Source organism: Lycium ferocissimum, chromosome 12, assembly GCF_029784015.1.
Source record: "Lycium ferocissimum isolate CSIRO_LF1 chromosome 12, AGI_CSIRO_Lferr_CH_V1, whole genome shotgun sequence".
Taxonomy (NCBI): domain Eukaryota; kingdom Viridiplantae; phylum Streptophyta; class Magnoliopsida; order Solanales; family Solanaceae; genus Lycium; species Lycium ferocissimum.
In genome coordinates, this window is record NC_081353.1 from 24,085,492 (window position 1) to 24,098,537 (window position 13,046).

Here is a 13,046-nt window from a genome sequence, read left to right on the forward strand (position 1 = left end):
TGTGAATTTCCAAGTCATTCGTGTTTAGAGAGAGGTTCTTTTGTTTGGGGATGAGTTATGTTGTCTTGGATGGGTCACAAGGACCCGTTTGGCCATGAGAATTTTTCATTTTTTTTTTTGAAAAATTATTTTACTTTATTTGAAAATTAATGTTTGGCCATGAAATTTTCAAGAAATTTGAAAAACATCAAAAATAATTTTTTTTAATTTTTTTTTTACTTTTTTCACTTTCAATACATTCAGACAACCAAATGTTCTTTGCAAAAACTATAATCAAACACAACTCCAACTTCAAAATTCCAAATAAATTGAAAAGTATTTGATTTTCATGGCCAAACAAAATATGATGGATCACGTTAGTATTTAACGATTTCATCTCCAAGTGCACCATTTTTTAAAACTATAAGGATTATTAGTGCTCTAATATATAAATTTAAAGGACGATTTTGAGTCTTTTGCCAAACGTAAGGGACTAATTTGGACCTTCTCTCAAACTTGGTTGCATTCAAAAGTGATTTTTTTTGGGTGTGGTAAGTCCTAGGGTAGAACAAGAGGAAGAAATCTGAGAGAGTAGTTGTTCCACCTTACTTGGGTCATAGGTAATTTTCTATGGTAACCTCACAACTTCTATTTTTATTAATATATGCTGCAAAGTGCATATTGTTTGATGGTGTCTACAACTTTCTTCAATATGAAGTGCAGTTAACTTGTCTATATGGTTATGTTAAAGAAGAGCTACATATATATTGCTTGTACATTTTATTTAATTACTTGGTCAAGTTAGCATAAGTACTTCTGTTTCAAACAACTTGTTTTGTTTGGTTTTTCTATTTTATTTTTGGTTTAAATTTGTTTATATTTTTCTCCTATATAGAAGCCACAAACTTGAACATCTTGGGATCAATACACAATACCAACACCATATGTAATGCCTATCTCAAATTCAAGAACAATAGCACAAACAAACCTCATGCCTTACCTTAGTTATGCAGGTAAAGATGTTTGTAGAGAGTAGGAAAAATTGAAACACAACTGAATTAGGTGCTACTGTGAAGTTCAAATAAAAACACACCATATTTTTGTGTAAAGGAGACCTAAGTTGTGCGGACTCTTCACTTCCGTTGCCGCACCGGTGTTGGATTCTCCAAAAATGTACTAACTTTGGAGTGTCCAACACGCACCCGTCGATATTTTTGAAGAGTCCGAGCAACATAGAAGGAGACATCCTCATTTGGAGATGTAAGGCTATAGAGAAAGAGGATTCAGGACTCTTTATTAGGCTTTTTTCCAGGCGTCAAGAAGCAAGTTCGATAAAATTATTCTATTGACACTCCTCGATGTAACTACTATGTGTCTGGTGGATTTATATATATTTACAAGATCAGATAGTCTTCTACATTTTAATCATGTTGATGTATATTTTTTATCCTGAGTATTACTGGATTGTCTTTCCAGTTAATTGTCTGAAGTGTATTTTTCGATTATTCTATACCTGTTATGAACTATTACTGAAGTGATGATGGTTGATGGATGCTTCAATATGACACATAACCGTAGAATATGTAACCTTCTAGAGCTTTGTCTAAACCAGTTTCAAAAGCATCATAAGTCAAATGCACTAAATTATGACTGCGGTCATTTATAGATGCTTCAGTTCTAACTGCTCAAAGCATCTTCACAGGAGAAAAGAAACTTTATAGCAATTGGGCCCGGGCTTACACCAACTAGTATATGTAAAAGCTACATGAAATTCCAAGATGCAATTTTTCACATTTTCAAAGTAACTAGAAAGTTTAAGGGGTTATGATTTTAAAAAAAATATTTAACTTTGATTTTAGAAAGAAAAAATGACATTAATTCTGGTAAAGAGTACTTCTTTTGATAAACCTCTATTGTAAACTTCATAAAGTTGAATGGCTCTGATTTGCAACATTCTCCACTTCTCCATGTACCTTTCCTCTTGTCTTTCCTTCTTTACTAGGTTGGCTTTTGCTTTTCTCTTTGTTCTTTTTGTTATTATTTTCTTTTTGTAGTGTAGTGATGTTGTTTGGAGATGATATGGTGGGAAATAGGACTAATTTTGGAGTTAATGCCGATGTGAAGCTAATTTTGAGAATAAAAATGGAGAAAGAATAACAGTAGTTACATAGAAGGGGTGAGTAAGTGGTTTTATTGGATAAGTTTTAGTTTTCTTGTATGTGACTAATGTTTTTGTAATATTTGTAGTTATATCGGACTTCTATGTTATTGACTTGATGATAAAAGAACAAAAATTAGTACTCCCTCCATTTCAATTTGTTTGTCTGGTTTTGACTTGCACGGAGTTTAAGAAAGTAAAGAAGACTTTTGAATTTTGTGGTCTTAAACATGGCATGTGGAAAGTTGGAATTAAGGAGTTGCCAAAAAAGGAAAGAGTCATTCTTTTTGAAACGGACTAAAAAGGAAAGTAAGACAAACAAACTGAAACAGAGAGAGTACTTAATTGAATTGGCTATAATTATCAACTGTTTCATTTTCGCTTTCTACCCTAATTGACTGAACCTTTCGTGCAGGTTCATTTGCATGCTGATACTTCCCGTTTAAATTTTTTAGTAGATGAAATTCTTGAGTGGAGAACCTTTTTGAATGGTACCAGAAATTCTTGGTTCACTATTGCATCATTGCTCTAAGACCAAGGCATTCCATTATGGCCTTTCTCTACATGCAGCTGCAATCAAGTCAGGCTTACAAGGTGATGTTTTCATATCCAATCACATCCTCAACATGTATGCTAAGTGTGGAAATACTAACTTTGCCAGTCAGGTTTTTAATGAGATGTCCAAAAGAAATCTCGTTACGTGGTCAGCCATGATATCTGGTTATGATCAAGACGGTAAGCACCTCATGGCTATCAGCCTCTACTCCCAAATGCCACTAGAGCCTAATGAATTTGTCCTTGCTAGTGCTCTTAGTTCATGTGCTAATCTCTTGGCCCTGAAACTTGGTAAACAAATACATGCTCAGTCTATCAAATTAGGCTGTTCATCCATTTCGTTTGTTTCCAACTCGCTGATCTCAATGTACATGAAAAATGGTCAATGTAGTGATGCTCTATCAGTTTTCACAAGAACACCTAATCCAACTGATGTCTCTTACAACACAATCATAATGGGTTTGGTAGAAAGTAATCAAAGAGAGAAAGCATTTGAAGTCTACAAAAGTATGTGCCAACAAGGATTGGTGCCGGACCGCTTCACCTTTGTGGGTTTATTTGGAACTGATGATTTGGGAAAGGGAATGCAATTGCATAGTCAAACAATCAAGCTCAATCTTGACGGGACTGCCTTTATAGGAAATATAATAATGACAATGTACTCAAATTTAAACTTGTTAGATGAAGCTGACAAAGTTTTCAGATCAATCAAAGAGAAAGATGTGATTTCATGGAATACTTTCATTGCTGCTTGTTCTCGTTGTGATGATCATTCGAAGGCTTTGGTTATTTTCAAAGAGATGGTAGAATATTTTGATGGAAGGCCTGATGAGTTTACCTATGCTAGTCTGCTTTCTGCATCTGCTGGCATGGGTTCTATGCAATTTGGGCGGCAAATACATGCTCATCTTATTAGAACAAACTCAAATGTAGATATTGGTGTTGGCAATGCCCTTGTGAACATGTATGCTAAATGTGGCTGTATTCGGTATGCATATACAGCTTTTAGGCTAATGACTTGTCATAATCTTGTCTCGTGGAATAGCGTCATTGCTGGATTTGCTAACCATGGCCATGGAAAAGAAGTTATAAAATTGTTCGAGGAGATGAAGAGTGTTGGTTTAAAGCCTGATTCTGTCACATTTCTCGGACTTCTAATCGCTTGCAATCATGCAGGGCTTGTAAATGAGGGCCTAGATTACTTCAATACCATGAATGAGATTTATGGAGTTACTCCTGACATTGAACATTTCTCTTGCCTCATTGATTTGCTAGGACGAGCTGGGAGACTGAAAGATGCTGAAGAATACATGCAAAGGTACCCCTTTGGGAATGATTCAGTTGTTTTAGGTTGCTTACTTTCAGCTTGTCGGCTGCATGGTGATGTTGTAATTGGGGAAAGAATGGCTAAAAAACTCCTGCAGCTTCAGCCAGTTTCTACTTCACCTTATGTTTTGTTATCAAACTTATATGCTTCAGATGAGAAGTGGGATAGTGTAGCAGAGGCAAGAAAAATGTTAAAGAGTTGCGGTTTAAAGAAGGAGGCTGGTCATAGTCTCATTGAAGTGAAGGGAGTTGTTGAAAAGTTCACAATTGGCAATTTCTCTAAGTCAAGGATCGAGGAAATCGTGAGTGTCCTTGGAACTTTAGGCTGTGGATGGGATGAAGAAATTATTCTCCTTGATTCAGCGTAAGAAAGGCAGTTATTTTCCTCATACCACTGATTCAGCATTAAGCTCGGCATGTTCGAAGGGTTTCTGAAATGACAGATTTTACTGAACTAACTAAGGTATGGACTTATCTTTTTGATCTGCTTCTTTCAAACTGCTTTTGGTCTTTCCAAATTTGATCCTTGGAGATGGAATGTTGCAGTGGCTTCGTTCATGATGTAATTGGAAGGCATGGTTGTTGTGTGGTAGATTAATTTGAAATTGCTTTGCTTATGTAACAGAAGAGTTTATAGTTGCCTGAAGCAAAGTACACTTTTCTGTTGTCTATTTTTTGATAGGATGAGTTTCTGTTGATTAAAATATATGTTTATGCTCTATGGCGCTGCTACTTTGTGGGTGTTACCATTACCTGATATCATTACCTTTGTTCTATCAAAATGTGTATGTCTTTTATTATATATATAAACAAAAGTATCAGCCCCCTCACTCGGTTTTGCTTTGTGTTCAGATACATATGCTAGCACTCGTGGAAGTACATCATCCATATGCATCAGCAGATCATCAAAGATGAACTATGTTTATATCTGTTCAAAAAGAATCTGTAGCAATAAACAGCTGGGCCAAAGGGAGTTGCAGCAAAGCTGTGAATTTTTGGAGAAATATTCTTGAAACGCAATTGTCTGAGTTGTTGGATAATGAAATCTAATTGTACGAGGCTCAAGCGTGAATTGCACGTAGTCTGGAAGTGTTACCCTGGTCATCCTTTTTGTTTAAGACATCCTCCTTTTTCAATTTCTTGAGGTGTTCCACCAAAACTTTGAAGGCCTCGAATTGGTAGTTCATTTACTGCGAGGTGAAGAGCTGTCTATTTCGAGCCGTATAATCCGTAATGCAATCAGGAGAAGCTGCAATGAGTTCTGTAATTACTCGAACTCTTCCCTTAATAACTGCTTAATGTAGAGGAACCCTTTGTTCTCTTCCTTTGATCCGGCAAAGATTATGGTCTAAATTTAGCTGCTCCTTTACAATATCCACATTCCCATTAGCTGATGCAATATGAAGTGGGCTTAGACCATCTTGGTTCAGTTCTGCAGCAAATTTCTGCAGCAAATTCTCTCCTAAGTTTAATCATCTCTCTTGCAAAATGAACATGTCCTACAATACAAGCAATATGTAGAGGATTTTCTCCACCTGCTAATGCAACAGTGTCCAGTAAAAGGGGGTAATCTTTCAAAAGCTTGTGCAATTATTCTGTATTTCCTGTTCTTGCAGCTTCAAATAACCTTTGATCCATTCTTTTGAACCATCGAATAAGAAAAATACTTTGTTGTTCCTTTAATAAGAGAGAAAATGGGAAGTGCAGAAAGTTTTAGCTTTCTTTTGAGCTTATATATATCAAGAATTATCTGAAGTTCTGTTAAAATGATCTGTTAATTTTCTTAACGGATTAGTTAATTCAGTTCAGTTAGACTCGTTTAGGATGAGAGATTTATTCTTGAATTTATAATTGGCAATGATAGGTTCATTGAACTAGTTAGACAAATGTTAATTATCAATAAGTTGCTCGCTTTTGATATATAAGTTCAATATGTCAAGCAACTTAAGTGGACATTATATGGTATTCATCTGATAAAGAAGTTTAATTCAAAGTCAACAAAATGTAAACAATTGCTCTGCTAAAATCATCTGCAAATCTGTTGAATAGATTAGTTTAATTCAGTTCAATTTGACTTTAACTTTAACTTTTATTAAGAGCTTTTTCTTTTTCATTAAGAATGGTTTATCATGAACTGATAATGCCACATTCTACAATTTTGCCTTCCCCTGAACTTTGTATTCTCTTTGACACTTGTTTAAGTCCAGAATGCCATTAGATCTTACTGACTGTCCTGTGATACGTTGACATTTTGCCAACACTACTGGTGTGTTATTGTCATCAGGCCAGTAAGTGTCCTGCCAAACGCCTCCTGGTGGACTAAGCACTGTTTGATAAGTTTCTGTTGCAATTAGAATAGCTATCACAAGAAGGGTGGTGTCTCTTACTTCTCTGAGACAAACTTTGGTTTTATTGTACTTGAAGAAATCCCGAAGCTTCTTAGAACGAGATCGAGGCCTGTCCCTTCTTTGCTCTCTCTGCTGGATTGTTCATTTAATGGATCTTGAACTGGAACAACCGACGATTGGGGCAAAGCTTCTTGTTGTGAAGATTGCAAGTTTTCAACTGATACAGCAGCAGATGCTCTTAGAATTTCCTCAGTATGTCTTTCTCCAGATTCCTTAAATAGTACCTCCAAAGGTGTAAGGCCTCTCTCGTTCAAAGAGTTCACCTCAATTGTGCCCTTCGCAACATGTTCGTCGAGCAATAGATCAACAACCTGGATGGTTCATCTATCTTAAATTGAACGATAGGAAAACAACATGATGAGGCAAAAGAGCCATAATGAAGACACCGGAGATACTTGCCTCATATTTTTTTTTTTTTTGAAACTGGTAACATTGTATTCCTCAGCATTAAGGGATATGCTGGCCAAGTCCAAAAAGAGAGCTACAGAGTGGTAGTAATTACAAAACTCCTATGAAATCTACTAATTGTAATTCGTCAACTATACTATTTTCTTTACACAAAAAACATAAGGAACTAATACAATTCCATTTGATCTTCTGAATGGAATTGGATCTGCCTTCAAAGATTCTGTCATTTCTCTCCTTCCATATGTTCCACCATATACAAGCTGGAATTGTTCTCCACCATATCTTCTGGCTTTTGCTACATCTCCTGATCCAGCAACTTAAGAGATCTGCTGTGTGTTCTGGCATGATCCAGCTTTCCTTGGCCAAACTGATAAAGAGAGCCCAAACCTGAGTTGTAACTTTACAGTGAAGGAACAAATGATTATTTGTTTCTGCTGCCTCTTGACACGGAGAGCATCTAGATGCTATTAGTATTTTTCTTTTCTGTAGAACTTCATGTGTGAGACAAGCTCTCCTTGCCACCAGAAGAGAAACATTTCACCTTGGTTGGTGCCATGTTCTTCCACAGAAGCTTCCAAGGACCTGTTGAAAATCCTGCCAGTTCAAACATTCCCCTTTTGTACACCCTGCTCACTGAGAACACTCCATCATTTTGATGCTTCCATCTGATTGCATCAGCTTCAACATTTGTGCCCAAAAAGTTCTCAGTAGTTCACCGCTGATATCTTCTGAATGTTAGAGCCCATCTCTGGGGTGTCCAAGCTTCTACAATTGTGCAATCAGGATTGCTACAAATAGAGAACAACACAGGGAACAGCTCCTTAAGTGATCCATTTCCAATCCAATTGTCTTTCCGGAGAAAAAATCCTGCTGCCATTTCCCACCTTGTAACATGAGTTTCTCTTAAAATCAGACCATAAAGATCTAATAGTTCTCCACACCCCTACACCATACGTGTCTGTTGCAGGATTTGTACACCAGTGTCCTTCTTGTCCAAATTTTTGCTGGACTACTTCCTTCCAGGGAGCTTGTTGTTCCTCATTGTAAAGAAGACTTCAGCTTCCTCCTTGACCTGATCTCTATTCTTCTGTACATTCTCCCACTTCCCTAAGTGAAAATTCCTGCCCTCCTTATTGCCATTCCATAAGAAATTCCTCCTCAATTTATCTAGGATGTCAATCACCTTGCTTGGCATAGGAAATAAAGACATTACGTATGTTGGTAGAGCATCCAACACTGAATTTATCAAAAATAAGTCTCCCTCCCAGAGAAAGATACTGAGACTTCCACAGAGCTAACTTCTTCTCTGTTTTTTCAATGATTCCATCCCATATCTCCAAAGCTTTGTGTTTTGATCCCAATGGCATACCAAGATAAATAGTAGGTAGTTTTTCCACTCTACAGCCCAGAAAATTTGCAAAAACCTGTATTTGCTGTATTTCCTTAACTGGAAAGATATTGCTTTTTCTCCAGTCTATCTTCAATCCTGATGTAGCTTCAAATATCACCAATATCATTCTAAGGAAGCTGATCTGTTCTGGTGTAGCATCGCAGAAAATAACTGTGTCATCTGCATATAAAAGATGGCAGATCTCCAGCACCTCACCTGCTCTGTTCCCTACTCTGAATCCTGTCAACCATCTGTTGTGAGTAGCAATCCTCAACATGCTATTGAGGCCTTCCATGGCAATGATACAGAGAACCTGTTAGTTTTTATGCAAAATCCAATCCATTTCAGCCATCTATTGCCAAAACCCATCTGTCTAACCACATTGATAAGGAAGTTCCAATTGAGTTGATCATAGGCTTTCTCAATATCCAGTTTGCACATGATCCCTGGTACCTCCCCTCTCATCCTGGTATCAATACATTCACTGGCTATAAAAGCAGCGTCTATGATTTGTCTCCCCTTAATGAATGCCATTTGGTGTTTGTTAACCAGATTGCCCACAACCTTTTTTAACCTTTCAGCCAACACTTTTGAAATGATCTTATACATACCAGAGATCAAACTAATGGGTCTGAAGTCCCTAAGTTCAATGGCTCCTGCTTTCTTGGGGATCAAAGCCACAAAAGTAGCATTGAAGCTTTTTTCAAAGAACTGTTGAGCATGGAAATTTTGAAGGGTGAGAATTATATCCTTCTTCAGCATATCCCAGAAACTTTGATAGAAAGCCACTGAAAAGCCATCCGGTCCAGGAGCTTTATCAACCGCACATAGCTTAATAGCTTCAAGAATTTCTGCCTCAAACTGTCTTTCCAACCACTCTTGTTCTTCTGGGGAAAACGAGGATTTCCTTGTAAAACAAAATCTGGCCTCCAAGCTTCAGATTCTTTATACAGGTGCTAATAAAATTCCATGATGGAACTTTTAATAGCCTTTGGGTCAGTAATATCTTCTCCATCCACCTTCAGGGTCTCAATTGTGTTGAATCTTTTATGTGAAGTGGCCATTCTGTGAAAAAACATAGTGTTTTTGTCTCCATGTTTAATCCATTGAACTCTTGATCTTTGTCTCCAAGCAATTTCTTCATTAATTGCTACATCCTCAAATTCCAAAGACAAATTTGCCTCATATTGCTTAATTGACACAGCAAGATGCAAAACAGTATTTTCATAGATGTCCTCCTTGTTTAAAACATCATACTTGTTAAATTCCTTGCGATTCTCAGGTAATAATTTGAATGCTTCAAACTGATTATTCTTGACAGCTAAATGAAGACAGGTTTCGCCACGAGCAGTCACTTCTTCAGCAGAGTCTGGTGAAGCCACTAGAAGCTCCCTTATGACATGTTCTCTGCCTTCGATTACTGAATAGTGAAGAGGAATATGCAAAAGGCTGAAACCATCCTGGTTTAGTTCTCTTGCAAAGTTTGGCCTCAGGTGAATGATCTCCTTAGAAAATGGACTTCTTTGATCAAGCTTTGCAAGTGATGGACATTTCCTTTTTGAGCAGCCTCCAGCAGCCTTTTGTCCATTAATTCTATCAAAGAATTATGCAATTTATTTTGGTTTTTTATCCTTTGGATTCTAAAATCAGGCCCCAGATTTTAGTTTCCTTCATCAAGTTGTGCTTACCACTATGGTATATCTCAGCTTTGAAGATCATGAAGTTCAAAGCCGAATATTTATGGCCAAACGCCTAAAAGTAAAAAAAGTGAAAAAAAATTTCGAAAAAAAGTGAATAATTTTTATGGCCAAACGGCTACTAAAAATGTTGTTTAACTTTTTTTCACTTTCAATACATTCAAACAATCAAATATTCTTTGCAAAAATTATAACCAAACACAACTTCATCTTCAACTCCAACTTCAAAAATCTAAATTAATTGAAAAATATTTGGTTTTCATGGCCAAACGCCTACTAAATCTGAAGAGTTTTATAATACTCCCTCCGTCCCAAATTGTTTGACACTTTTTGCTTTTCGAGAGTCAAACAAGTTTTTTTTTTACCGTAATTTTTTCATACGTCATTTAAATATTTTAAATTATTAATTTTGGTGACTTATAGTATTTTTTACGTAGTTTTCAAATATGTAAAAATTATTTCGAAAAATTGAAAGATTCTATCTTCAAACACACGGTCAAAATTAAGAAGGTTGATTTTCAAAAAAGCGAAAAGTGTCAAACAAATTAGGACGGAAAGAGTAGCAAATTAGAGGGGTAAATTTGACCATTTTCCCTTGAAACACAAATTGGAGTGTAATGTCAGCTAAACACAAATGCGACCTACACTTTCCAAGAAGGTGGACACTATTAATTATGTCTTCAGCCAGAAATAAGCAGTCTCTTTCTTTACTTGAGTCGCCATATATATACTACTTGTCAATCAAACCTTCCATTTTCAGATGGCGCAGAATGAAAAGGGTAACGCTGCAGCGGAGAAAGTAAACGGAGGAGTTTCATATATGGGGGTGAGAAAGAGGCGACGGGGAAGGTATGCTGCTGAGATCAAGAAGCGTGTGTGGCTTGGGACATTCGATAAGGCGGAGGAAGCTGCCAGAGCCTATGATGCGGCAGCGAGGTCGCTTCGCGGTCCAAAGGCCAAAACCAATTTTCCTCCTCCAACGGACAACATCCATAGCAGCGGCGCTAATGCGCTCTCATCGCCAGCTGTGAATGTGCACTCGTCCTCAGTTAGTAGTGCGGCGAGTTTCACGCATCGAATTCCTCGTTTTCCTGCTGCTTACGCTCCTTCACCGGCACGTGATTATCAGTATTTGGAGGCTTTAACTGCAGCTCAAGTGAGTTATAGCGAACCCAGTAGCCAAAGAGGGACCGTTGCTTTCTTTGGTGGTGGCGATACTGTTAGTGGGTGTGGGATCCCAAATGAGTCTGAGTCAGACTCAGAGCCAGAGCTAGAGTTCAGCTTATACAACTTTATCGATGTAACGCAACCAAGGGAGTCTCTCAATCTGGACCTTAACCTTCCACCACCGGACAACATGTGAAACATCAACAACAATAACATGCAATGGGAGGATTAGATGTACGCAGACTTTAATCTTACTTACCTTTGTGGGGTAGATAGGTGTTTCCGATTCTCAAAAGAAATAATCAAAGCTCGGAGAACATGTGAAACGGCCGGCAATTTGTCATTAGGAATTTGTATGCATCTCCTTTAAATTAATAAAATGTTTCTACTTTCCCCCTTTAAATTCTCATGGACATGATTTGAGTAATATTTATAAAAAATAATATTCTATTTATCTCAATTTATATGATATCCTTTTTTTTTTAAATCATTTTTAAAATAAATGATATATTTTTATATTTAGTACTAATTTAATATTAAACTTGTCATTTTATTCTTAATAAAATAATTTATAATCACACAATTATATCTATACATTATTTTAGACCACAAGTTTTAAAATTCTTCCTTTCATTCTTAAACTTCGTCGTCAATCAAACACCTTCACATAACTTGGGACGAGGAGAGTAATATTTAAAGTTAAAGTTAAAAATAGGAGTACTAATTAGAAGTTAGAATTTGTATTTGTATATGTATTTTACTTGAAAAGTATTGAAATTTTTGTGAGTGAAGAAATATTTGAAGAATTTATCCTTAAAGATTATTTTGGAACGAAACGAGTTGTGTTTTTATATATTAAAATAATTTCAAAGTTTTTTCGGTTTCACATACAAAAAAGTTTAAAGAGTAATTTCGAGGAATTCTATAACCAAGCGCCGCCGTAAAACAATCATAAACAACTTTATCAAAACAAAAAAAAAAATCATAAACAATTAGAAAATTTGTACGCGTAATTGGACTTTCCATGGTACGTGTGACTTTTTAAGATTATTTTTAATATAAGGTCAAGTACAACGTAGCTTTTATGACCTTAAAAGCTATTGGAACTTCAAAGCACCTTCTGAAATCATGTCCACTATTTGTTTTTGTTATAACGTAATAGGTGGATACAAAAGGGAAAAGTCAAGAGTTTTTATTATGGAAAATTACAATTTTAAATAAATAATAAACGAATAAATAAAGTACCTCCAGCCGAATTAGTAAACCTTCCACCTTTACCCATTTTTCCTTCTCCTACCCATACGTAATATTAAAAAAAAAAAAAAAAAAAGGGGTCCACCATCAACACCAAAAATGCCCCGTGATTAAAAATGCCATTGTTACTTTATTGCGTCCCATTTTCCATTTTCAAACCATTTCTAAATAAAAATATTATTTTTAAAGATGCATTTTCTTTTTCAAAATCCATTTAACTAATAAAAAAGGCTTCTTAATCTCTTTTTATCAATTTTAATAAAGAGAAAAGGGTCAAATGTATGCTTCAAATAATTTTAACCTGGGCAAAATACTCCGTTATCAAAGTGGATCAAATACACCTCTCTTCTGTTAAGATTGTCCAAGGTGAATGCCTAAGTCCAACATGGACTGACATTTTGATGATGTGGACACGGGTGGCATGCCATCTCACCACTCCCAATATATACCTCCAATCCACCGTCATAAACCATGGTGTAATATATGCTTCAAATAATTTAATGGGCAAAAGATGCAAATATACTCCTCAACTTTGTGATTTAGAGCAGGTATACCCCTCGTTAAAAAATTGGTGTATATATATCCTGCTGTTATAAAATGGTGTAAATATACCCCTGTCGTTACACAAATGGTGCAAATATATTCGTTACACAAATGGTGCAAATACTCTTTTCGCTGACAGAATTTAAAAAAAAAAAAATCAT

At 36.2% G+C, this 13,046-nt stretch overlaps 2 protein-coding genes and 1 pseudogene across 8 annotated transcripts; 2 read left to right on the plus strand and 1 right to left on the minus strand.

Moving 5' to 3' along the window:
- The first annotated feature begins 393 nt into the window (after positions 1-393).
- On the plus strand, positions 394-6,568 carry LOC132039539 (pentatricopeptide repeat-containing protein At4g33170-like). 7 transcript variants are annotated; one of them, XR_009410383.1, is made up of 4 exons: positions 395-599; positions 2,553-4,607; positions 4,871-5,584; positions 6,303-6,568. XR_009410383.1 is itself a non-coding variant. In XM_059430011.1 (2 exons), the coding sequence occupies exon 2, from the start codon at positions 2,626-2,628 to the stop codon at positions 4,384-4,386; it is 1,761 nt and encodes a 586-aa protein (XP_059285994.1). In that variant the 5' UTR covers positions 395-599; positions 2,553-2,625; the 3' UTR covers positions 4,387-4,656. The 7 variants fall into 7 exon arrangements, 1 of the variants encoding a protein (XP_059285994.1); XR_009410384.1 differs by lacking the exon at positions 6,303-6,568 and having other exon boundaries at positions 394-612; positions 4,871-5,760; XR_009410387.1 differs by lacking the exon at positions 6,303-6,568 and having other exon boundaries at positions 394-599; positions 2,553-4,436; positions 4,871-5,760.
- Positions 4,885-9,884, minus strand: LOC132039136 (ankyrin repeat-containing protein BDA1-like; annotated as a pseudogene).
- Positions 9,885-10,681: 797 nt separating this feature from the next.
- LOC132039137 (ethylene-responsive transcription factor 11-like) lies at positions 10,682-11,284 on the plus strand. The gene has a single exon (XM_059429678.1). The coding sequence runs from the start codon at positions 10,682-10,684 to the stop codon at positions 11,282-11,284; it is 603 nt and encodes a 200-aa protein (XP_059285661.1).
- The last annotated feature ends 1,762 nt before the right edge of the window (positions 11,285-13,046 follow it).

What these genes read in the sequence shown, in the direction of transcription:
- LOC132039539 (XM_059430011.1), top strand. Translation starts at nt 2,626, where the DNA reads ATGGTACCAGAAATTCTTGGTTCACTATTGCATCATTGCTCTAAGACC.
- LOC132039137 (XM_059429678.1), top strand. Translation starts at nt 10,682, where the DNA reads ATGGCGCAGAATGAAAAGGGTAACGCTGCAGCGGAGAAAGTAAACGGA.